The sequence below is a fragment of the Canariomyces notabilis genome (genome assembly GCF_033297395.1).
Source record: "Canariomyces notabilis strain CBS 508.74 unplaced genomic scaffold N656scaffold_24, whole genome shotgun sequence".
Taxonomy (NCBI): Eukaryota; Fungi; Ascomycota; class Sordariomycetes; order Sordariales; family Chaetomiaceae; genus Canariomyces; species Canariomyces notabilis.
Genome location: NW_027041846.1, coordinates 405068 through 429640, shown reverse-complemented (window position 1 = coordinate 429640; position 24573 = coordinate 405068). Strand labels below are relative to the sequence as shown.

Below are 24573 nucleotides of genomic sequence, written 5' to 3'. Positions count from 1 at the left end.
TGAATTGGATCGAGGAACTTGGGACTCAGGTGCAGCTCAATACCGTGCATAAAACAGTGTGAGAAATAGATATTTACAGTATACGGTTACAGCACTGCAGGCATGGCTTTTCCTGCATGGTCCGTGCATCCACCCGCAACTTTCTTGAGCGGTAACCTGAAAGTCAACTAGCGACTTTTGCTTTTCGCGAAAGCGACTGCCACCAAGACTTCACCATCGCATCGCGCTCATACTCAGTCCACTGCTGATCGCCACTGCGAAGCTCTGTGCATCGAGTAAAACAGTATATCCGAGGTTATAAGCACAGCCGCCCAAGTTGCGATCCTCTCCGCGCCATCATGGCGTACAATCCGTATGGAGGTCGGTCAAGCCTCGTTTTCTGCCCCTCATCCTTGTCAACGGTCGCTGGTGACGTGCTGACATTTGCTGCTCTAGTGCCGCCTTACGGCGCTCCCTTGAGCTACCCGCCGTATCCAGGTGCATCTCTCGCACCTGGAATGGCGCCCCCGCCGCCCGGTCTAGGTACGTTGTGATCAACTTTCCGGCTGCTTTCGTCTGGTTACTCACTAGTCCTCGTCTAGGTCCTCCTCCAGGCATGTCCTCTGCCCCTGGAATGGCACCGCCTCCTGGTGTCCAGCCGCCCAGTACTACCACACAGGCTAATCGACCAAGCGGCCTTCCTGCATCTTTCCAACCGCCGCCGAATCTGCCCAACATCAATTTCAACGCTCCCGTGATCCGACTAGGCGCCAGCATGACCTCCGCAAAACCGGGATCGTCTCTGGCCAGCGAACGCAAAGATAGCCACACACCTAGTTCGGGCCGACCGGGCCTTGGCTCAGAGCGCGGCACCGAACAGTCGCGCGCGCAGATGCGAGAGAGTATGCAGTCCCTAGTGCCGCCCACCACAGAGGAGCGTCTGCGGACACTCTTTGTGCACAAAATCCCCGACGGTGTCGGCGGCGAGGAGGGCATCCAGAAGTTGCTGGGCACGGTCGGCAGGCTGCGCCGGTGGGATTCGGGCCAGTCGCATCTCTCCGAGCACAAGGGGCTTTTATTTGGGTTCGCACAGTACGAAGACCCCGAATCGCTAGCTGCTGCAGTAGAGTTACTCAAAGACATCGAGGTGCCCGCGAAGAAGCAATCCCCGACCGAGAACCCGCCCACCGATGAGGACGACAAGTTTGAGGGCATCGAAAAGGTGGCGCTGAAAGTCGAGGTCGATCCGAGCACCCTCAAGTACCTGGAATCCTGGAAGGAGAGCAGGGGCGACGATTCGGGGATGGAGGCCAGGCTGGGCGAGGCGAGACTTGCGTTGAGGCAGTTTATCCGCGATCTGTTTTATCCCCGCGTTCACAAGGCGCGGGATGCTGATGGTGACACGGCGATGGGCAACGGAGCAGGTGGTCCAGGCGACAACGTCGAGGTCATCAACATCCCGCTAGCCCCAGAAGACGATCTTGCCGACATCCCCGCTGAGATGCGCGCGACGGTTGCCGCCGAGATTGCAGCATTCAGAGAGCGAAGTAACCGGAGAGACATGGAACGCCTGAGGCGCGAGGAGGAGTTTGAGGAGCAGGAGCGTCAACGAAACGGCGCGCCACGCAAATCGCGGCTGGAGTCGTCACCGCCGCCAGCCAACTCCAACATGGTCCCGCTCGGACCCCGCGGCGTCCCCAATGCGCCGTCTGGTCCCCGCGGCCAGAACCGAGGCGTCGAGTTTGTCAATGGTGGCTCCACAAACGGCCATGTACCACAGTTCCGGGACGATGACGACACGGATGCCGACGACGACGAACTATACGAGCGGGAGCTCTCTAAACAGCGGGCAGAAGAGGAAAAACTGTATCTCGAGGCAGAGCGCAAATGGGTTAACCGCGAACGTCAGCGGGCGGCAGCGCTGGAGCGAGAGCAGGAGCGCGAGAGGTCTGAGACGGAGGGCTTCGCGCGTAGGAGAGAGGAGCAGCTGGAGAAGGATAAGAACTGGGACGACGACCGTGAAGCATCACGGAAATCTCACCTCTATTACCGCGATCACGGTCAATGGATCCGAGAGCGGACGGCATTTCGGGCTGCAGAGATGGCAAGGGATGACATGGATCGGCGTGCCGAGGAGGAGGAGCTTCGCAAGGCCGAGGCCGACATGGAGCATGCCAGAGATATGGCCGATTCCTTCCTCGAACGGCAAGCTGCGGAGATGGAGAGGCAACCGGCTGCCCCTGCGGCGCCCCAGCGGGTTACCATTTCATTTGGCGCTGCCGCTCAGAAGGCGGCTCAGCGGCAAGCTACTGCTCGGCGGACTGTTGCCGAAGTGGAAGGTCTCCTGGACGACGAGGAGCAGGAGCAGACGACAAAGCGGCAGCTGGTGCCCATCAAGTTTGAGCCCATCACAGACACCAAGGCCATGACAGAAGAGGACATTCAGAACGCTGTCCGCGCGCTTGCCCACGAGATTCCGGTTGACACGGAGGGTCTGTGGGCTTGGGACGTGAAGTGGGATTACCTGGAGGAGTCAGTCATCCGCGAGAAGCTACGGCCGTTTGTGGAGAAGAAGGTGGTTGAGTATCTGGGAGTGCAAGAACAGTTCCTAGTTGACATGGTGGAGGAGCACGTGCGCAAACACCAGAAGCCTGCCGAGCTGGTTGAGACACTGGGCGAGGCGCTTGATGAGGATGCCGAGGACTTGGTCAAGAAGCTGTGGCGCATGGTAATCTTCTTTACAGAGAGTGAGAAGCGCGGCCTGCCGGCGTGATGAGTGGGCTACTGGAGCTATTGTGGTATCAAAACTTGAAAGCTGGCTTGGGAAGTGGGTAGGGCATACGGGACTGGGCATGTCCACAACGCTGGACGGTGACCAGCAATATAGCATGCACTTCGTGTACATTTAGATAACGGCCCGTCCAATTGGAACCGGCGGTTTTGTAGGAAAACTAATTTGTCTTGTCACAGATGTCCTCGCAACACATTGCTGACTGCACACTTGCCCGCTTTACCCAACTACCAGGATGGTGCTTATAGGCCCTCTCTTCCTCCAAGTTCAATCGGTGTTCAAGGGTAGCCAATCGATGGAAGTCCGGCTTGTGGAGACCCCCGCTTCCGGAGTTTGGATTCCCGGGAGCCTCGGCTCGGCCGGCCCCTTGCCACCTGCCCCGTTCCCCCTCGAGTCCCCTTACCCAGCACCAACAAAAGCGTAGGTGGTTTAGACGTGTTGGTAGATAACTCAACAGCTCCCCTTACTTTGGTATGCAATTGACTACGAGATAGCAGTTGCACCTGATACAGGCTTTAAGCACCTACATCGTCCGATTTTAGACATTCAAAATCGTTTCACTTTAAAATACATACTGTCTGGTGTCAGTCAATCAGCTCGGCACGTAACAACTGGAAGTTCAACTCTTTAAACATCGCCAACCTTCCACCTCCACCTCCCCCACTGCATACCTCATCCCTCATAAAGTCCTACCTAACAAAACAAAAAAACAATGACCACCCTCCCTCCGAGTCCCCACCCACCGGTGCCCTACACCCTTATCTCCTTCCCGCACCCGGCCGTGATGCTGGTGACGCTCAACCGTCCGGCGCAGCTCAACGCCATCCCGTCGGCGCATCACACGGCCATGGCCGCGCTCTGGGCGTGGTACGACGCGCAACCGGAGCTGCGGTGCGCCGTTCTGACGGGCGCGGGGCGCGCCTTTTGCGCCGGCGCTGACCTCCGTGAATGGGACTCCTCCTCCTCTACTCCTAGTACCAGTGGTAGTAGTAGGCCTGATGAAAGGATCAGGGCTCTCGGGGACGGAGACGGTGGCGGCGAGGCGTGGCTGCGCGCGGCGGGCGGGTTTGGTGGGTTATCCAACCGGTCGGGGGGCAAGAAGCCCGTCATTGCGGCGGTTAACGGGCTGTGTTTGGGGGGTGGTATGGAGATGGTGATTAACTGTGATCTGGTTGTGGCCGATGCGCAGCGCGCCCGGTTTGGTCTGCCTGAGGTCACCAGGGGTGTCATTGCCCTGGCCGGCGCGCTGCCCAGGCTGGTCCGTACCGTCGGGCGCCAACGGGCCGCTGAGATGGCACTCCTCGGCAGGACGGGGTATACGGCGCAGCAGATGAGGGAGTGGGGGTTGGTGAACTTCGTGGTGGATAAGGAGAAGGGGGAGGGGGATGTGGTGGAGGTGGCGGTGAAATTGGCTGAGGAGGTTGCGAGGAACTCGCCGGACGCGGTTATTGTGTCTAGAGAGGGCTTGAGGCTTGGTTGGGAGGGGATTGGGCCGGATGTGGCGACCGACGTTTTGGGAAGGGGGATGTACGGGCGGATTGACGGCGGGGAGAATATGAGGGAGGGGGTCAAGAGCTTTGTTGAGAAGAGGAAGCCCGTGTGGAAGGATAGTAAATTGTAAGAAGCGTGGCCTGCGGTGGGGAGCACCGGCACCAGGGAAAAGGAAGCATGCTGCAATTCGCGATGTGTTGCTTCTCCTTACCACCTCCGGGTATTCGAGGATCCCCGGGCCCTTGATACTGCCAGGCAGTCAATGCCCTCAGTATGCTAGGGTTGGATTATTGACTCCAGGACTCAAAGCCCCCCCGCAGCTATTGCTGCCTCCAGATCCTACCAGCAAAGCTTGGGACCTTCCAAACGCCGGAATCTGCGCAAACGATGACCTCAGCAAGACCGAGCCGCTGTATCCCACCCAATAGGGCGGTTAGCGATCCAGCTAGGCAACTTGTTTCTGTGAATGTTGATTGCTACATGATCCTCGAGGACGATGTAGATTGCGCGTTCGCATGTAAACATCAGCTCCGGCATGCGAATGTCCGGCACGTTCTTCTCAAAGCATGCGTTGACCTCACCCCAAAACTATCCGACGACTGGCTCTGCCATTCCTGTAACCTCCTTGACTGGGTGAAGCCTGGCTGCGAGTCGACGGTGATTAAATGTGCTGGGGTCGCCCGTAAGTTGACAGTGTGTTGGGGATCCCAACCGCTTCTTCCAACCTCCAACCTTTTCCCACACTCGCACACAAATTTGCACACAGATTTACATTCACACGCAAATTCACACACAAATACCCACGCGAGTATACGAGGAGATGCCTCCCCGCCTCCCAGAGTCAATGAGTCATGCGACGTGGATCCCAGAGTCGTGCTTGGTTAAGTAGGAGTCGAACTGAGGGCCTCTCTGATATGTCACGGTCATCTTCTCCTCCCACTCCGCTATCTACCCGTAGGAGGGTGAAAGTAGGAAGGAGGACTTGACTTATAACCCACATGCACACTCACAATCTCAAATGCACACTCAGCCTGCGATCTATACACCATAGTGCCTCAATGGCTGTAGTTACTGAACGCCTCAACTAAGGTACCTCTGTAGGAGGCTCCCCTTGACTCTACACCTTCCCCTTTAGCACTGTAGATGCCATCCCCCTATTGCCCCTGTACTGGTCATCACTCCGTTGTTCATTGCCTGCATGTGTTGTTTCTCGTTAAATTCACTCCGTGACCATGCTGTGTGACCTCGAGGATTACTACTCCATCGACGCCTTCTGTCGTCCAAGATACAATTAAAAGTTAGTAGTCTGTCCGTGGGATATACTGGACTGATTACCAGCGCACGATTGTGAGTCTATGTGGCCACATGCATGAAACAACTGTTATTTGCCAGCTGGCGTTCTCGAAAATTCCCATATAAGTGAAACGAGCAGTCCCCTATGGTCTCAGGGACTTCAACTCTCGCGTCAGTTAGACCCTCCCACTCCCCGTAAATCGCAGCAAGATCTGTAACACTCTGTTTGTCCGCCGAGTCCGTCAAGTACGTTGTGTTAGTCACGGTACTACCTCACGGCACAAATCGCTCAACGTTCACTTTACACAACCGTCATCAAACCGAGCGACAACTGAGAACAATAATTCCCACGGCTACAGTTGCCAAAGTAAACAATGTGTCTATGGGTGGTGCATAGATATAGGTGTGGCTGCCAGCATCACGACTCCCCACGTGTGTGGTCGTTCTGCAAGGGTTGGAGGGAGCGGAGGAAATGTGACGAAGAAAGCCTCGCGAGGGAGAAGAAAGGAGGTACACATTGGCTTCAAGAATATTGTCCCAACTACCCGGCCTGTAAGTGGAAGCGGTACTAGTAGGCACCAGGCTACGGTGACAATATGATGCCAGACAAAACACTGTAATGAACGGTGGTTCGCCGAGTTGACAAGCGTGAAAGGGCAGGCGCTGCTTCTTTTCTTCATTTCTATTCTAACTAAATGTAACTCGGAGGTATTAGTCTTGGTCTATCGGACTCCTTGCATGTCCCAACTCCAGTCTACTAAACTTGTGGTATCGCCCTTCGTCTAGTAATAGTGAATGGTTCCATTGCCCGTCTGGTATCCAACCATAATATAGTCCTGAAGAACAGCCGTGCCGTTCCGAAGCATCTCGGTCTGCGAGCTGGTGCAAGTCTGGAAAATGTTCCACAAATAGCACTCGACCGGGGGATGGGAGAGCATCTCGTTCATGACCCCAGCCACATTGTCCGGGCCAGTGGTTGAGTAATTGCCACACTTTGCGATCGGGACTTTGCCGGTAGCGACGTCTTTATTGAACATGACCCGCTTGAAGATCTCATATGAAGTTTCGGGCTGGTACCAAGGGGCTGTTTTCTGTCAGCCATGTGAAAGAGCCAGGTGGGTTACTTTGGTGGGCAGAAAACTCACCTTCATGTCCGGCCCCCAAGATGCGAGAGAACGACAAGGGGCCATGCTGTCGAACAAGTCCCCCAACATAAGTATTGTTGGTTTGAATATTTGCGTAGCCGGCACTACGAAACCCCTGGCTGAACTTGGACTCGATGGCCAAGCTGACCAGCTCACCTCCGTACCCTGCCGTGACATGATTAGTTGACGTGTTCCCGAGTTGCACTGCCGCGATTGGCACTCACAATTGCATTGGTAATCGCTATCCCCGTACATGAGAGCAACCTTAACCCCCTGATCCAGGAGGTCCCCGAGTTTTGCCAAATTTTTGCCCAGGACAAAATCGCCGGTCGACATAAAGGCTGTAAAAGGGGTTATTCATGAAGCGCTTAACCGTGATGGGCAGATCTCAGCCTTACCTTCAAATGCTGCCATCGACAAACCCGAGATATTGAGCGGCACGCCAAGCTCCAGTTGGATCTCTTTGGAGTTGAGATAGCCGGCAAGATACCTAGGGGGAAAGGACCCAGGTACTGGGGCCGTGATGTCGAATACATTTATCTATGCTCACGGTCAGTTATCAAAATGGAAGGGTAGCTGAGTTCCCTGGACTCACCCCGCTGTTTTCGACAGCCCCCGACATGGTTTGGAAGCAGGAATAATAGGCCTCGCTGCAAGCCTCGTTGACCTCGGCTACATTGCCCAACGCAAGCGGATCCTTTTCATCCGCCAGGGACTGACACTTCTCTACCAAGTTGCGACATGCGGGAAAGCTGTCCATAGCGGCATTGTACTGGGTCTCGTTGATTATCTGAAGTCCGTACGTATTATTGAATGCCATCAGAGGGTAGGCGGGCATCTGCGTCAGAATGTCAATGCAAGCGTTGACAAGTCCAACTGCGTCGATAGTCAACGGGATGACGTTGCTGTCGTTTCGATTCGTTCGGCTCTGCTCTGAGAAGAAATGGGCAAAGGTCGGGACATAGTGCCCTCCGTACGATTCGCCCCAGATGCTGATCTTGTTGGTCTTGGGCTTGTAGATGGGGAATCTTTTGGCAACCGAATGTTAGCAGAAGCTCCCAAGTTGTGAGCATGACAAACGAAGAGGGCTGGTGCCTACTCTTTCATCCAGGTTTGCATGAAGTGCCAGGCAGCGCGGGCCGCAGTCAAGGTTGTATTCGCGGTTGAGGCTGGGTCCTGAGAGGGGAAGACTCCCTGAAGAAAGGTCGAATTCAAATCGGGCGGAGGCGCTGACGGCGGCAATGGCGTCACGACATAGGGCAGGAGCGTCTCGTCAATGGTTCCATTGATAAGCCTGTCGTACGAGAAGCCGGTCTGGACTGGCTGGTCAATGTAAAGCATGTTGACTTCATTGTTCCACGACCACGGGTTGAGAACGGTGCCCTTTGCGTCACGTGTAACGAAGCAAGGTCCGTTCTCTCCCAGCGCCGCGATGATAGATGGAGATCCGGGGCCACCCTGAAGCCATATGGATAACGGGGCATTGGAAGGGTTTTTGCGCGCCTCGAAGAACCAGAAGAAGGTGTGAATGTCGTAGGGTCGGCCCTCTGCATCGTCGGCGGGTAGGTTCACGTAACCGCTGTAGGACTTGACACCCGGTGTCGTTTCGCAGATGTGGGTTTGCTTGAAGGATAATGAAACTCGAGGATCCAGCAACGACCTGGCTATCTGGAGTTTTCCGGTCTCAGGAGTTGGTGGAGTGAATGCGCATCTTGCTGCTTGGGCCAAAAGATTGACGCCGAGGAGGCTTCCGAAGGAGAGGATCATTGTGAGAGGGCGACAAGATCACTTCCAGAGGATAGATCGCTGAATGAGATGCTTTAGGTCAGGGGATGGGTCTCATCTTCTGTGGACTGAGATGATCGCCTTTATACCCAAGACAACGCCTGGCACTTGCAAAACAAAACAAGTGACTCCATGGGCATGATGGATGAGCAAGGTAGCGACTGTAGTGACTAAGGCACTAGTTCTCTATTCAGTTCCTCTTCCAGATTGTTTGCTCTAGGTAGTGTGTCGTATACTCCTCTTAGTCGTTGACTTACCCAAACCACACGGAACCTTCATCGGTCATGCCGGCCAAAGTCCCCGGAGGGAGATTTTCCACATGGCTCTCTTGAGAGGCTGAGATTCAGAACTTCCAGAAGCTGGTACCTGAGCCGCACTGCAGGGCGTGCCCAAGATGGATCTGTCTCATTTCATCTGTGAGACCCCAATTCGTGGTGTCGTACAAGTCACATGACATTCGCGAGTTTGCGACAGATGCTCGGAAAAGATGACGAGAGGAAGAGCGAGAGGCAGCCAAGAGGAGCAGGGTAATTAAACACGTGCACAACACCAAAGAATAAACCATTCCCGCAATCCTACTCTGTCATGTGAGAGCTACGAATGTGAGCATCGATTGCGTGGACCCAGAATCTCAAATTCTCCTCAAGAACTGGAAGGAGCAAATCAGGATGGAACTCGACCATCCGACGCGTGAACCAAAACGCGCCTTCCACGCCAAAGTGAGGACTGGCTGCTTGACTTGCAAGTACGCATCCCCACTCATGTCGTCCTTGCCTGCCGATCTTTTCAAGATTCCATGATATTTCCATCGGGTGCCCGCATTGAGCTAACGCACTTTTGCCACATGGCCGTTGCAGGGCACGGAGGGTTAAATGCGATGAAGCGAAGCCGCACTGCCAGCGTTGCGTCAAAAGTGGCCGGAAATGTGACGGGTACCGCTCGACCATTCGTAGTAGCCCGCCAGCCAGCGCACTATCGCCAGCAGGTTTGTTTGAAACGGCATCCGAAAGACGAAGTTTCTACTACTTCCAGACCCACGCCTGCCATTCTCTGGGCGGGCCCTTCAACTCGTCCTTCTGGGCACGCGGCGTGCTGCTGGCCGCCGTTCACTACCGTCCAATCCGCCACCTCGTCATAGCACTCGGGGCTGCCTCTGAAGCCCTAGAGACTGGTGGAGAGAATGGTGGCATCGGTGGGATGGAGCTGGCTTTGCAGCAATGCAACCAGTCCATCCGCCAACTTGCAGCTCTCTCTCAGCCCGGTGCCCACCCCTCCGGTATCCAATCGGCAGAGACTGTGTATAACATGCTTACCGCGTCGCTCCTCTTCGTTTATTTTGCCTGCGTCCGCGGCCGCATACCCGAGGCAATACAGCACGTCCTCTACGCCGTCAAGATATTGCATGAGGCCGACCGCCGTCAAGCAAACCAGACTTCCGAGAGAACCAATGGCGCGAACTACCCGGTACCGGTGTCACAACTGCGACAACTTCTCATCTCGGTCTACGGTCAACTCCGTTCCATAATCAACGATATAACGCCGGAAGAGGGCACGAGGGATCTCCTAGTGTCAGAGCTGAAGCCAGCAACCATCTTCTTGTCGCTGCCAGAAGCCCACGCGTATGTAGAAAGCCTTTCTCATAACACTCTCGCCTTTCTCCAGGATATCGATCGACGCCCACCCACAACAACCGAGCGGCTCGGAGAAGTGGTTAAGCGCCACCGGGAGCTTTGTCAAGCACTTGAGAGCAGCCGCCAGGCCTTGGATTCCTTCTCTTTGTCATTGGGGACCATAGACACTCCTGACCTCAACCAGACTCGCAAAGGCATTGCAGTCCTGCACCTTCACCAGGTTATGCTCTCCGTTCGACTGCGCATTGACTTTCTAAGGCCCGAGCAGCGCGAATCGGCGTTCGACGAGCTTGAAGCATATCTGGAAGAAATGCTCGGATACTGCGAGTTTCTTGTCGAGCAGGACCGGACTACTAGTAAGCGGGAATCGACCGCACCACTGCAACCATCTTGCTCGTCCGGTCTGGGTGTGGTGGCGCCCTTGTATATGGTCTCGGTGCGCTGTCGGAACCCCAAAATTCGGAGGCGGGCTTTGCAGCTACTCTCTGTGTGTCACCGGCGGGATGGAATATGGGACGCAGCTCTGGCATCCAACATCGCGGCACAAGCACAAGAGTTGGAAGAGGGGAGTGGGCACAATAGAGCGCCAGACGAAGAGCGGGTGCGTGAGGTCAAGATTGACTTTCAAGGTGACAACAGCGCAAGTCTCCAATTCGTCACGGTCGGCGACTGGAAGCGACGACAGCACGGGATGGAAAGGGTGGTGGAGTGGCAGACCGCTCTTTAGAAGAGCTCCGACGCTCGAGTTGACCGAGGGAACCGCGTTTCAGCCTACATGTCCTTCGCATCTCACAGCAATAATAGCGACATTGCAAACCGATGGACTCGAATGGCTAGGTGTCACTCTGCTCAGATTCTTAAATCGTGTACAAAAAGTTATCACACCGTCCAGAAGCCTCCTTTACATGCCCCATCTATTCGCAACCGAACCGATCCATGCCAGCGACCCTTTTAAAGGGCGATGATGCCGATCAAGAATCCAGCAAGGGCAACTCCGGCACCAACCAGCCCCACTTGGCGAGGAGCGGCAGCATTCCTGCGGTCGCCATTATTTTTGTTGTTGTTGTTATTCCCGTTGTTGTTGTTGTTGTTGCCATTGCTGTTGCTACCCGCAGAGTTGAAGCCCGAGCCCGAGTTGGAGCCCCCGGTCTGCTGCGCGCCGGAAGATCCGCCAGTACCTGTTGCACCGGATCCCGAGCCCGAGCCCGAGCCCGAGCCGCCGGAGCCTCCGCTGCCGGAACCGCAGGTGGGTATCGCGCCAACCTGGTCGGTCAGGCTGTTGTAGATGCTGGAAAGGTCCGGGCACTTGTCGAGGGCCGAAGCAAAGTCGTCGGACACATCGTTGAACCACGAGCTGACGTCGTTGACATAGCTCGACATAGCGCTCTCGACCGAAGGCGGCGGAGTCACCTCGCAGAATGCGCTCAGATCGGTGACGGTCTGCGACATGAAGAAATCAACGACCTGGGACGGCGGCGTCGGCATGTCCTCGTACACGTCGCTGATGGCCGCCAGGCAGGCGGCGTCCGTTTGCCGCGCCTCGACCTCCCGCCTGACGACCGGGGTGGGCAGGAGTCCGATGTGGTGGCTCGGAGTGGGTGCGACGGCGACGGCCGCTGCGGTGCCCGCGAGGGCTGCGAGAAGAACTGGTTGGGAGATCATTATGATGTATGGAGTTTGGTCTTGTCGAGAATTGGATTGATTATGATAGTGAAGGAGTGACTGAAGAATTATAAGACTTGAACGGTTCTATGAAGAAACTATAGAAACGAATGATGTTGTTGTCGAGGCCCAAGATACAAAACGAACATCTATGGAGTCAGGAAGAGGGCGAGCTAACTAAATATCCCTCTGTTTAGCCTCAGATAGTCTTCCGCTCAGATCGCCTTCTCGGCCGCCGAGCTCCGGCGCAATGTGAGATTAGGGATCCATCACCACTTCCAGCTTAGGTTGTAGGTTCTTTTGCTGCGCCCTGCCCTGGCCCTGGACTGTCTCCTTCAGTCCTTGATCCATGCTAGCCTGGTTACCAGGAAGTTACCAATCTCCCCGCTGACCATCGGGTAGATCAGTGCCTTCACAGGTAAACTGCAGATTAGTGTAAGATTTCCTCAAACAAGGCTGATACCTCCTCTGATAGGCTGGAGAAAGCGAAAAAACGTTGCATCGAACGCATTTTTGGGGTTTTAACGTTTAAGGTTGAAGGATGCACTCCAGGGCCCTGGAGACTGGGGTCATTCAGCCCAGTGGGTCCGGGAAATGAATGCAGGGGAACGTTGTCTGGAATTGACGCTCGCACTCATACCTTACTCGGGCATGTGGAGACGCCGATCATAGATCTCAGGGGCCTGAAAGATGTCCTGACTCCTTTGTAGTTTGTTCATCAGCGGGTAAGCTTCAAAATGATCCAGTTGTCAATGTGAACATGGCTCAGGTACTTTCAAGTTGTGCTCTTCAACAGAAACTGAAGAGTACGATAAAGAAGCTGTTCAATATTAACGTTATAACATGCCGTGGTCTTCTTGCGCTGATTCAATCCGCATGTCTATTGAAATAACGTTATGTCTCGTTTTGACTGTAGGAACCCTGTTGTAAGTTCCGCGCTACGGATATGCAGAACAAGGCTGAGTCTCCAGTGCGCCTGAGATTAATAATCAGATTTTCGCATCTAACGTTAGACTGAATCAGTTAACAACTGACCTAGCGGAATGCGTTCCGCGACAGGAAGCTGGGCTACGGATACTTCTAACTGTGTAGTTACTGTACCTACTCGCCTTGGCTGCGCCTCGACCTTGCACTTTGTAGTTCAACCTCAAGGCAGATTTGATACAGTACTCACAAAGACGGTACTTCGTAAAATGGGGAGAAAATGCGATCGAAGTCGTGCCGCAAATGGGCTAGTTAAAACAAGGAGCTCCAGCGTTCGACGGTCCCGGGAATCCAGGGTGGTCTGCTCTACGCACAGCGAATGGATGGTGTAATTAATGCAAAGACCAGGAGTCATCCCGAAACGAGGAGAAGAGAATGGGGATCCCTATTTTGTGGAGAGTGATCCGGTTCAACTAGTTGTCAGCTTCGGATAGTTAGAAGTGCCGGTTGAAGACAGAAGAACCCCAACACAATTTTTGGGTCCGCTTATTTATGTGCACAAACGCAAGTGAGAAAAGCAAACTGAGACAGTGGCCAATGACATCCCGAAAAAGGGTCCTGTTTGGTGAAATAGGGGTATTATGGCCGTGCATGGAAGTCACTCTGTGCCGCTCGTGTTCTCCGGCAGAGATGCGCATCTCTTCAGTGGTTCAGCCCTACCGTTATGTTCTTCACAAGGCTTATGCGCGGCAATTCCGAGTTTTCTTCACGTGTCCATGCCATCTGTTGCGATCTTCAAGTTGTGGATCAAGGAAGGTGTTGCCCTTTGCTTGATCCCGGATGCTCCTGCCGCTGCAGTGTAGAAAGAAATGAACCTGGAAAAGACTTGCAGTGCCCATTACAGCACCTCTACTACTTTGTACGATTGGAACAACTCTGCGCGATACTGTTCGGAAGCAGCCATGCAGCACCTGCAGGAACTGAGAACAAAATAACGATCCGGAGCTATGTCGAGGAAAACCAACATGGAGACGACGAAGAACAGGGGCGTGGCAAGACCTGGTGAAGGAGTATACCATCTACCGTCTGGTCCAAATAAGGTACTACCTAAGATACCTACCTTCTATCAAAGTTTGATTTCAAAAAGCAGAATGCTTGCGGCGTCGCTGATACTAATGTTCTTGTCTCTGCCGCGATGATAAAGACCTTGAGGCAGTAGTCGCGTGTCTGGACTCTGGAACATGAAGTCAAACAGACGAGCATTGCCTTCAACTTTGCGCCAGCACTGGGAGCTTCGTTCCGGGCAGAATAGAGTTGTACCCGGAGAACCAGGGCAGTGGTGACAGCGGATCGAATACATTATTGGCTCAGAGTCTCCGGGTGGGAGGGAGTATGCCCTCAATGATCGTGTGGACCACGGCACCGGGGCCCTTTGAGTCGTCCAGAACATCATTCCCTCTCCGGTTCTTTCTCAGGTCGCTTACCTGTGATAAGGTGAATTGGTACCTGACTCCCTTCTTCCCTCTTCCACGGTTACGTGCAACTTTACGGATGCTCCAGGTTTCCCATCACGTCTACAAGGGGTGTGGGGATATTGTTCTGGGCCTGTGATAATCGCAGGCTTTGAGAACATCCAGTTTGCTTGCACGAGAAGAAGAGGAGGCCCGATGATACGGTTGTGAGTGGTTGTCACAACGTGGCGGGCTCTAGATCGCAGTCCAGATCACTCCAACAGCACACGCTTAGCGCCTTGCTCTAACCTACAGCGCTGCCAGCCTACCGACAAGCATTCAACCTGTCTCCGAGGGAGAGGCCACACCCGAGAATGCCGATTAGGCGGCATGAGACGGCAATGGAGCCGTTACCAACCCCCATTGAGGGCATTCTACGGGTGTCCAGTCAGAAAGTCAGATCCAACCTCGTCAGTTCCAGCATGCAGCATCATCATGTCCTTCTGACCAGCAGATTCAACATGACTGCATAGCACAGCTAACCACCCTTAAGGATCTGGTCGCTTTTTCGACCCTCGTGCCGTGGGGTTCGTTGACCGCAACCCTTCTTGGCTTTCCTTCGGATATTAAATGGATGGGTTCTCCTTGCTAAGCGACCTTCGCTTTGGAATGCTTCATGGAAGGCAGATAGGTATCCTTTCATGACGAGGAACCAATCCGCACATACACCAAGCTCCTCAGGCTGGAGGCGACGGAAGCCGGGTCTCGGATGAGGGATTGGGTTGCTCGTTCGATTGTGGAAGGTTGGGTAGGACAAGAAACCGGAATCATCGGCCTCGAGGCTCGGCATGTCCTATCGTATTGATCCAGAACACTGATAGGTCCCTACCTTACGTATGCTGACTTGTACGGTACCCTCTTTATTCCACTAAGACGAATCCCACTACCGAGAGATTGACAGGCGATACACGCCCTGATCTTCCCTCATCAGGGAATACCTATTGTGCTCCATTTTCGAGACCAAGTGAAAAGTTACATCCTCGCTCCCGCCGCCCAAAAGGTCAAAGATCCCAGATCACAATGTCAAACAACTAAGACGTTAGCTGATATTGAACTGTGAACCGCAAAGTGAGCCAACTGCCCCCGTCCGGGGCGTCCTTAGGGTGGAAGCTGCGGTTCGTTATCTAAAGACTGTGACTAAACAGATGCAAAAGCCTCATCATGTTCTGCCCCTCTGGCAACTCGAGACGGGGTACTCGACTGCATGTCTAACACTCGCTGCTGTTGACTGGACACAGAGTAGTCGCCAGTGTCCCCGGTAACGGCAGCAGGGTAATGAATGATGTAGAGACATTTTATACATCTTGTTTCGCTGACTCACTCTGTGTATGATTAGCGTGATTGCGGCTCAAATCTGTCCATTCTTGAGAGACATTTACCTGCTCGGAGTGCGCTCCGCTGCAATGCTACCGAATAGTATCACCCCCAACGAAGTAAAGCTCCGCAGTCCAACTCAGCTGACCTCAGAATGGGCACTTCTCGACGTCGTTGGTGCTATTCCAGTGCATATGAACAGTCGGGTTTGTGCTAGCCAAGATCTGCAGTTTGAACGGCTGCACCATGATGTCGAGCATCGAGCCGTGGCCCGAGACACGGCTACGGCGGGAGCACGAGGCAGCTTAGACGGTTTACCGGCCACTCCTGCAACATACCCGTTGATTTAGTAACACCTCATCTCGCGATTGGGCGTTCCCCCACACGGATAGCTGCCGCGATCCGTTCCGGAAGCGTGATGGTTCCTGTAGGAGAAACCTGGATAGACGGATAGAGCAGCAGAGCCTCATCTTTCCTACATCATGTATCCCAGATGCTTCGATGCGCGCAGGAATCCACCAGAGCCGCTGGCTTCGACTGAGACTCGTCAAGCCAATGGTGCTAGCAGCAAACTGACCCCAGCCTGCCGGATTGGCCAGGCTGAGATGCAGAGGGGACCAGATGACCCCAGGTTCCCCAATCAAGACTATAGGACTTATCTGCGAGCCTTGGGCCCCGCAAACAGCACTTCTCAAGGTTTGTGTTTCCCCGGTCAACAATGAGGCTCTGCGGCCATAACCGGTGCCGATGCTAGACTGGGATGCTTTCACGTCCAAGGTATTGTAAATATGGATAGAGGCTCTGCGCTGGTTAGGTATATAATCAGTTGAGATTCTGGCAAAGATGGGACTCTCAGAGCCATTCAGACCATTGCGCTCGACTCATCTTTTGTCTTCGCAAATTTGGAGCACTCAATTCCATCCACTCGTCGCCGAGAACCACTTACACAAAACTGCACCTTTAACCCTAACCCAACCCCCCTTTTCCACCCCTGATCAACCAAAACAATGGCCTGCCCTCTCCTGTCCAACGCCGCTGCTGTCCCTCTCGCCGCCAAGGACTCTGCTAATGAGGTTGTCAGACCCGACATCTCATGGATTCCCTCGTACAAGGTGTTCAAGGACAGGGTCGAGACCCTCAAGGCCCTGTACCCTGACCGCCCCAAGACCGTCCCCTCGGGCTGGCCAGCTGAGATCAAGACAGCCCGGGCCTGGGCTGGCTCTGACTTCAAGTCAGAGGATGAATACATAGTCAAGCTCAGTGCTGATGATGTGCTCGAGATTGAAGCCGGACTGGCTCACTTCAAATGTTTGTAGTCAAAGACAGGCATGCCCATCCACTTCCAGAATTTGATAGCTAACCTCCCCCTAAAAGCCCTGCCCGGACTCAGTCCAAATGACGTCAACCCGAGCACCTTTCCGCTTCCAAATCTGAGCAGCCGGCTCGAGCAGGCCTCGGAGACGATTCACGACGGGCGGGGTTTCGTTGTGCTGCGCGGTCTGCAGCCGGACAAGTACTCCAACTTTGACAACATCCTTCTGTACCTCGGCGTGACCAGCTACATTGCCGAGAGACGGGGCATGCAGGACTTTGATGGGCGGATGATTCGTACGTCGCTCGTCCCTGATAGAATTGGGAATGGTCAATCATACAGACTAACACTGACGTCCCGGTTGCAGTGCACATCCAGGCCATCGCCGAGGACGTAAAAAAACACGGCAGCATGCCCAACTCGCCTTATGTCACGCGTGCCCAGGTATGTTTCTCCAAATGCCGCATTCCCTCGAAGATCCTGCTTACCATGTCATGTTTCCAGCCCTTCCACACCGACCTCTGCGACGTGCTGGCCCTGTACGCCCTCAACGTTGCCGCATACGGGGGGGAGTCGCACCTCGCGTCCTCGGCCAAAATCTACAACGAGCTGGCCAGAACCCGGCCCGACATAATCGAGGTGCTGGCCAAGGACGACTGGATCTTTGACGAGTGCGTCTCCCCGTCCCCTCTCCCCCTCCCCCCCTCTTTAAATGAACCCAGAACTCGCACCTCCATTCCAACTCTAACAATATACCACCTCCAGATTCTGGCAAGGCCAATACCACACCCGTCCCCTTCTCTACAACTTCACCTTCCACGGACCAGGCTTCCAATTCTCCCGGCGCCCCCTCACCGGCTCTCACTTCTCCCCCCACCACCCTTCCGTACCCGCCATGTCCGAACTCCAAGCCGAAGCCCTCGACGCCGTCTACTTCCTCGCCAAAGAACACTCCCTCGAAATCCGTCTTCGCAAGGGCGACATGCTGCTGTTCAACAACTTCGCCATGCTGCACGCGCGCAGCGGTTTCGCCGACGACGCGGCCCGCGGGCTGCAGCGCCACATGCTGCGTCTGTGGCTGCGCAACGAGCGGCGCATGTGGAGGACCGAGACCAGAAACGCGCAGCTCGAGCGTATTGCTTGGGAGTGTTATGGTGATCATGACCGCCGCCGGGAACTTGCTGTCTGGGACATTGATCGCAGCCCGCCCGAGTTGAGGGTTCAGCATCGCCGGTCGAGTTGTGCTTAGTCCTTGGTGCTTCTTGGTTTTGATATGTCTCTCCTGGGAGACCAGGTCAATACTGGTACTGGTTACTGGCATCAATAATCCCTTTCTTCTGAGCCCGGGTCCCTGCCGTTACCCCTTTTCCAGTTTTTGATCTGGCTTGACTCTAGTCATGACATGCGAGTGGCGGCTCCTCTTTCTCTTGGGGCTAGGTACTCAGCTTCGTCCAGTCACTCTCTGTCTTCTTGGATACTCGGTGTGTTTGTTGTTGGCTTGCTGTCTTGAGTCTAATTCAGTGCGTTTTATGTGCTCCCGGAGCCGGACGCGTCTCTCCGCGCTGTCTCATAGCTTATTAACCATTAGCTATTGTACCTAGGTTGTTGCTATCATTTCTCTTTCCACATGGCTTGTGGTCAGAAGGCAAGGGCGGAATGAATTCGCTGGTCTCGTTGCCAGTCATGATGGTTTTGCATAACACCCCTGGCTGACGAGTTTGAAACCTAGCAGTAGTTTAATCTCATGATTTGGACATCTTGATTTCAATCTAGCAGACCATTACCGAAGAACTGACCAGGTGCCCTTTGGCGGGACAGTCTCGGGGAAATCCCGCATCTTTGGCTCGCTTGGGCAGACAAACTTGAACCCCTGAATCCAGAAGAGGACTACTATAATTATATATTTACTTAAGTTATTATACACCTCTTCAAATGAATTAAAGTATCTTGATATCCAGTCCATTCCTCACACCGGTACGATGCCCACCCATCTATCAAACACGGCACAAGACTCATCGGTGCCCCCTACAGCAAAAAACTGAAGACAAACCAACCCACTTGAACTCCGGATGCACACCGTGGGCTGGGCTCAATGGCACCACACCAATCCAATGAATCCAACGAGGCGCCTCTAGTCCCACTGATATATTGACTACACCTCAGCCTTCACAGAAACCTCCTCGCGTGCGTCCACAACATGTACCGGTGACGCATCCCAATTCTCGAAGAACAGCTGTCCGCCCCAATACATCGGCTTTCCATAGTCATTCGTTCTCCGGAGGATGGCAATGTCAGCCTCTGCATCAGAGTTAGCCACAGAGAAGGACAATAAAGGCGGAGCAAGCCCGGCGCACCTCTCTTGGTAATTATGGCCTGCGTCTTCCTCATAAAATCAACCTCGCTCGGTTGGAGCTCTGCCATTGCCGCTGCCTTGGCCGAGTTCCAGTCCAACCGAAGTGGCGCAGATCCGTTACAAACGAAGTGGAATCGGGCCAGAATGCTCTTGGCCGTGTGGAAGGCGCGTTCCAGGAAATCGGTGTTAGAATATCTGGACTGCTACATGTCAATACAGACAGAAACCCCAGGGTTCGGACATATGCCACTCACCGGCATTACGTGCATCCTGGCATGGAAGGCCGAGTGCCTGGCCAGCCGCTCAATGTGGTTGAGCAATACAAACGCCGAGAGGTAGACTTCAAACCAGGCTTCACGTTTGGCAGGGGTGATCAGCTGCTCGAATTTCTTCAGGATTTTAGCCCGCAAAGGAGTCAAAATCCGCTGTATCACAATCTGATCAAGTTGCGTATCCATAATTGGCGGGATCGGCATTCTTTCGTGCTGAGGGGTGTCAAAGTGTCTGATCGGCGAGACGTCGAGTGTGTCGGGTCCGCATATCTCCCACGGGATCTCTATTAACCTTGAAATTGCCCATAGATTGAGTGCATCGGCAACCAGAGAGTCCTTTGGAAGTCAGCGAAGAGCGGGAGGCAGCTTAAGTATCACGCACCGGCTTCCTTTTTGCATACTCCACCGCGGTTGCCACGGTCATCCAGGCCAGGTCGTTTTCTTCTTTGACAGATTTCAGGGATTCCCACCCGGTGGTCTCAATGTATTGAAGGATGTGGCCCTCAACCTTCTTGATATTTGTCAGGCAGAAATTGGGCATCTTCATAATGCGAGCCTTCCCAGAGGCATCTTTCCACCTGTAAAAGGTAACGTCGCCGGGCGACGGGATGAAGTTGGCGGCGTAGACGGTCAACCGGTGGGAGCCGAGATGTTGAGTGAGTTCCAATGTTCTTACTGGGGCATTTCTCTCGGACGGGTCATCGAGGTTGTACACCGCTTGTCGAGTAGTGAAGAATGGTTCGTTCAGCGCAGGCCCTTAGGCAACGTCAGTGTTGTCTGAGTTTCGATAATAGCCTTGAAGTGCTGGACAGCCAAGGTCCATAGAACTATCGTATCAAAAAGGCAAATGAGGAAGACATTGTAGAGATGGAGGAGGACCAGAGGACTTTGGAGAACCAACCTGATCGGAAAAAGAGGACATCTTCCAGAGTCGCTCTGAAGCAGGGCATTCTGGGAACGTTCTTGTATACCCTGGTGTAAGCGCAAAGGGTACAGCTGACATAGGGGCTCTGCTGCCGTGATAGATCACACTGAACAGGATGTCAGAACAAGGATGATCAGATGCCAAAGCGTTGATGGCCCGCACCTGTCTCTTAGACTTCTTGCATCGGCGACAAACGCCCTCCCTCCTCGCTTGGGCCGTTAGCTGGCGCTTTTCCTCGCTGAAGGCGGTCCTCTTCTTGATTGGCTTTCCGAATGTCATCATGGTTCCTTTAACTTGTCCGGTCTTGTCTTCGCGGAGGATCTTCTGGGAGGTCTGTGAAGGCAACCCCTCGAGAACCAATTCTTCAAACGCGGGCCGCTTTTTGGAGGACTTGCTTCTCGAGCAGTCAGTAGGCGTATACTGGACGATTGATAGCGTCGTTGGTGGTTTTGTTGAGTTTGTCCCGCAGGATTGAGGTCGCCGTCGAGAGGAAGTTGCGATTGCAGCGTCAGGGCTTATGACGCCCGTAGATACGGTGCCAGCATGCAGCCCATCGTTTCCGCTAATACTGTCATGTCGCTCCCGTGACCTTGGCGGAAGGGCAGCCTGGGAGTTGGACAAGAAGGGGCCATTTCGATTGACCACAAATGACCTCACACCACCATTCCCGTCAAGGCAATCAAGAGGCGTGTCAAAATTGCGGGCTACCGTCAACACTGTGCTTCCGTCGACGGCTGCAATGTGTTCCGGGTCGCCCGCGTCAATCCATTCCGGCACTGTCGTGGAAGCTGTTGACGGAGAAAGGCCAAGATGAAGTAAGTCTCCGTAAGGCAAGATTCGTTGATGTAAGAAACAGCCCAGATTCTCGGCATCTGGAGGGGGTTGAGGTGTATTAGGGGGAGAAAGTGGGTAGGGGGTCATCGAGAAGTCCCAGTGAGGCGGCCCGATGGGACCGGCACGACAGGTCCCTGAAAGCAGGTTCCGGGCCGGTGCGGATGTCGTCCGATTCCGAGGCTCGGAGCGGCGTGACTGATTTGCTGCATATAGCTGGGCTATGTTTGACAAGCCAGATGGCGAGACCGGCATCGTTCCGGTCTCGCTGTCAGCTTGGACGGGCCATGCCGTGTTACTACCTTGGAACGAGCCGGAGAAGCGTGATGCGTGAGCGGCCTGCGATGCACAGCTCGAGGGCCCAAATGCCTGGCCAGCGCTTGGATCGGTCGTGACCACGTCCCTGGAGTCAGATTCCGGTGCAAAGAACGAGTCGAGAGCAAAGGAGTCGAGAGCGGGGTCCCAAGCCGGTTCACCGTCCACCAATGCTCCTTCGGTGAGCAGGAATGCGGCGTGGGCTTCTCGACTGGGGTAACCCGTGTCTCCCATCCCTTTCCCGGTAGCTTGGGGGAATAAATCCGATTATCCAACAAAGGGCTCAACGTCGTATCCGGTTGCGCACAGAGTCGTCGTCATATGTGCAGGACTTTTTGCCGCAGTCCGGTTCGCGTGTGCGACGCTCGTCGAGTCAGCGTTTGGATCCAGGGGTTGTGCGAGGTGTGAGTGCGTTCGCAGTTGGGACATGACGGGAGCTCGGGGAGCCTTGTGACGTGCCCAATCATCGTGGCTTCCTTGTCCAACGCCAGACTGCCTCATTCTCTCACCGCATTTCCGTGTTGGTGCTAGTGCGCTGCAAGAGAGCATCCTCAGGCTGCGCTGTTTCGGACTTGAACCTCTTTTCTGGAGCGCGCCTGCCGTCTGGTGCAGCCTGGTCCAAGTCCCATTCTCCTGATATCCCAGGTTCGTTTTCGCTTGCCGACCCAGCCCTCGCGAGGTGTGGCTGCATAGATAAGCTGCCTTTTCACACGCGCTTGCCTTTCCCAAACCCAAAGTTGCCCATCACAGAACGCGGCAACTGATGCCTGTGCGAAGCTTGGATTCATCGGGTTCAAATTTTCAAAGAGCTCCTTCCCAGAAAAGCCTCGCGGATGTTGCGAGATCGCGGCGAGCATTTTTGGCTTGACGTATTGAGCCATGTCGCGCACTAGCAGTTACGCATTGCATCCCCCCCCTCCTGGGCAATGCGAGAAAAAGGAGGAGTGATTAAGGGACCAACTGGTGGTTGTTGGTTCAAGGTTTCAATGGCCCGGTGGTACCAGCCCGCCGTCATAATAGGGTTATCGCGCTTTCTAGCCCCCAGAGAAGCCTCCCCGACTTGTTGTGAACCTGGCTTTTGCTCCGAGACTCAGAAGCGCCGTCCGGCACTGCGTAATTCAGAATGAAACCCCGACTCGGCGTCCCGTCGGATCTCGAGGCGGTTACCAGTGCCGTTATCAGGACGATGCCTCTCGACCCGCAGTGGGATTACCGCTTCCCTTATCGCCACCAGTATCCTGCAGACCATTACAAGTTCACAAGAATGTTGTTTGAATATTTTCTCGACCCATCATTTGACGACTGGTTGGTCATGGTGGCTGAGGACAGCCTCGCGCCGGGGGACAGCATTTCGGTTGTCTCATTCGGTGTTTTTGACATTTCTTATGTCAATAAGAGACGACATGGGCCTGGCTACAAGCCTCAAGATCGCAAGTTCCTACCCGTCACGGGTTACTCTGGGCGGAGCTGGGGACATACACTAATATCTACCAGCTGTCACCGAGGTTGAGAATCGGGGAGGCAAGACTCGCCGTGACGCCAACCATAAGCACTTCAACGAGTTCTGGAAGGGCCAGATCCGGGCCTATAAGAAATATTTTGCCCCATTAGGTCCCGAACAGATGCATCTCCAGATACTCGGTACCTTGCCCGAATTTCAGAGGCGCGGCCACGCTTCATCTATCTGTAGATGGGCCATGGACCATGTGCTCAGAAAGTCTCTCAAAGACATGTCAGTCATGGCCAGTCCTATGGGCTACAATTTGTATACGGTATTGGGCTTTGAAAGGGTCGGGACGTTTTACATCCAGGTTCCCGGCGAAGACGAGAGGCTAGTACTACAGGCCATGATGTACAAGCCCAAGATCTGGGAGACAAAGACAACGGAAGACGGAGATGGCGCATGCGTGATGTTGTGAGTGGTGCCAAGTCAAGGAGAAGGTCGGTGAATTGGAGCAGCGGAGTTTGACTAACGGTTTGACTCCGGAACCAGAAGGCACTCCTGAGGAAGCGAGGAATTCAAGAAGAGGGATCACTTTGGTACTAGAGAATGAGGAATCTTTGAAAATTGAGTTCATGGTCAGGACTGATATGGCGAGCTAGGGTACCTAACATCACTGATAATTGGTAGGCACTTTGAGCTCATCGAGTTAATTATCTCAAATCTCAAGTGACATTGAACTGCCGCAAGACGCTGCAGGTCAATAACCTGTCGAGCTGTCAGCCCTTCCCCAGTCCCCTGCTAACATATCCCGACTTGAACTAGGCTGGAGTCTGATAGTTTACTTATCGAAACGTCGCACACTCTCCGTTGCTATATGAATAGGATATAGATGCCTTGACCCAATTGCTCGGTCTGCCTGAACCTGGCGTTGTAAGGTCGGGGTACTGTACTTATCAATTACAAGTCGCGCCCCGGGGATTAATCAGGCTCCGGGTTAGGGCTATGTATGCCCTAAGCTGGCCTCTCCATTAGGGTCGTCAAAGCTCCCTAATAGTGATCGCATCTGCTGTAGATAGCTGGGATCAATCTCTCCGAACTCTATGTCTTCGCTGTGTAACGAGCTCGGGGACTTGAACTTCAGTTACAGGCTCCCGTCTATGCGGCCGTTCGGTTGCGGTGTTCTGCGGACCGCTATCGGTGTCGGAGGCAGGCTCTTCGACGCCCCACATCCACGGCATCCGGGTCTCAGCGCTGGACGGGAAGGGCGGGGCCGCTCCACTCTTTCCTCACCTATGTATTACGTTTCTGCAGCGTGCATCATCAGTTAGCCATTAGTGGCCTGACAGACATCTCACTGCACCTTCCCGCTCTGATCACGTCAGTCGGCTTCCACCACCTGGTATCTCGAGAAACATCCCATTTCAACATCTAGAGGACTCATTACCAAGATTCAGGCAACCGGATACCGATGCTGTGCATATCAGTGGGTCACCCGAAGCAACTTAGGGTCCAGTGCAGTGCTCACTGCACACGTCCTGAGAGTCCTCACGATTTAGAAAAGCTCAAACCAACCTTCCGATCTCTCGCTGCTCCAT

The 24573-nt window shown here is 54.2% G+C and overlaps 9 protein-coding genes across 9 annotated transcripts; 5 read left to right on the top strand and 4 right to left on the bottom strand.

Moving 5' to 3' along the window:
- Positions 1 to 156: 156 nt before the first annotated feature.
- N656DRAFT_759363 (uncharacterized protein) lies at positions 157 to 2752 on the top strand (the record flags this gene model as incomplete). Its single annotated transcript, XM_064813194.1, has 3 exons — positions 157 to 360; positions 436 to 522; positions 582 to 2752. Exons 1-3 carry the CDS (start codon positions 339 to 341, stop codon positions 2750 to 2752), a joined length of 2280 nt encoding a protein of 759 aa, XP_064667221.1. The 5' UTR covers positions 157 to 338.
- Positions 2753 to 3482: 730 nt separating this feature from the next.
- N656DRAFT_759359 (ClpP/crotonase) lies at positions 3483 to 4391 on the top strand (the record flags this gene model as incomplete). The annotated part of the gene is made up of 2 exons (XM_064813193.1): positions 3483 to 3744; positions 3799 to 4391. The coding sequence occupies 2 exons, from the start codon at positions 3483 to 3485 to the stop codon at positions 4389 to 4391; spliced, it is 855 nt and encodes a 284-aa protein (XP_064667220.1).
- Positions 4392 to 6336: 1945 nt separating this feature from the next.
- N656DRAFT_715779 (alpha/beta-hydrolase) lies at positions 6337 to 8466 on the bottom strand (the record flags this gene model as incomplete). Its single annotated transcript, XM_064812079.1, has 6 exons — positions 6337 to 6638; positions 6700 to 6864; positions 6924 to 7040; positions 7098 to 7239; positions 7295 to 7727; positions 7799 to 8466. 6 exons carry the CDS (start codon positions 8464 to 8466, stop codon positions 6337 to 6339), a joined length of 1827 nt encoding a protein of 608 aa, XP_064667219.1.
- Positions 8467 to 9152: 686 nt separating this feature from the next.
- On the top strand, positions 9153 to 9900 carry N656DRAFT_715579 (uncharacterized protein; the record flags this gene model as incomplete). The annotated part of the gene is made up of 3 exons (XM_064812056.1): positions 9153 to 9229; positions 9342 to 9615; positions 9688 to 9900. Coding segments are annotated over 3 exons (564 nt in total), but the record flags the coding sequence as incomplete, so codon positions are not given.
- A 1166-nt stretch (positions 9901 to 11066) lies between these two features.
- On the bottom strand, positions 11067 to 11777 carry N656DRAFT_770955 (uncharacterized protein; the record flags this gene model as incomplete). The annotated part of the gene is made up of 1 exon (XM_064813815.1): positions 11067 to 11777. One exon carries the CDS (start codon positions 11775 to 11777, stop codon positions 11067 to 11069), a length of 711 nt encoding a protein of 236 aa, XP_064667217.1.
- Positions 11778 to 12835: 1058 nt separating this feature from the next.
- On the bottom strand, positions 12836 to 13175 carry N656DRAFT_782886 (uncharacterized protein). Its single transcript, XM_064815841.1, has one exon. It carries the CDS (start codon positions 13114 to 13116, stop codon positions 12925 to 12927), a length of 192 nt encoding a protein of 63 aa, XP_064667216.1. The 5' UTR covers positions 13117 to 13175; the 3' UTR covers positions 12836 to 12924.
- A 3358-nt stretch (positions 13176 to 16533) lies between these two features.
- On the top strand, positions 16534 to 18087 carry N656DRAFT_715745 (Clavaminate synthase-like protein; the record flags this gene model as incomplete). The annotated part of the gene is made up of 5 exons (XM_064812074.1): positions 16534 to 16834; positions 16901 to 17134; positions 17206 to 17282; positions 17343 to 17509; positions 17604 to 18087. The coding sequence occupies 5 exons, from the start codon at positions 16534 to 16536 to the stop codon at positions 18085 to 18087; spliced, it is 1263 nt and encodes a 420-aa protein (XP_064667215.1).
- Positions 18088 to 18990: 903 nt separating this feature from the next.
- Positions 18991 to 21309, bottom strand: N656DRAFT_715894 (uncharacterized protein; the record flags this gene model as incomplete). Its single annotated transcript, XM_064812088.1, has 6 exons — positions 18991 to 19136; positions 19193 to 19391; positions 19446 to 19799; positions 19846 to 20219; positions 20365 to 20494; positions 20551 to 21309. The coding sequence occupies 6 exons, from the start codon at positions 21307 to 21309 to the stop codon at positions 18991 to 18993; spliced, it is 1962 nt and encodes a 653-aa protein (XP_064667214.1).
- Positions 21310 to 22176: 867 nt separating this feature from the next.
- Positions 22177 to 23655, top strand: N656DRAFT_782883 (uncharacterized protein). Its single transcript, XM_064815840.1, has 2 exons — positions 22177 to 22964; positions 23029 to 23655. The coding sequence occupies exons 1-2, from the start codon at positions 22658 to 22660 to the stop codon at positions 23451 to 23453; spliced, it is 732 nt and encodes a 243-aa protein (XP_064667213.1). The 5' UTR covers positions 22177 to 22657; the 3' UTR covers positions 23454 to 23655.
- The last annotated feature ends 918 nt before the right edge of the window (positions 23656 to 24573 follow it).

Excerpts from the sequence above, each read along its gene's own strand:
- N656DRAFT_782883 (XM_064815840.1), top strand. The coding sequence starts at position 22,658 with ATGAAACCCCGACTCGGCGTCCCGTCGGATCTCGAGGCGGTTACCAGT. Across the intron at positions 22,965-23,028 it reads TGGCTACAAGCCTCAAGATC|CTGTCACCGAGGTTGAGAAT; the intron begins GCAAGTTCCTAC and ends AATATCTACCAG.
- N656DRAFT_782886 (XM_064815841.1), bottom strand. The coding sequence starts at position 13,116 with ATGACTCCTGGTCTTTGCATTAATTACACCATCCATTCGCTGTGCGTA.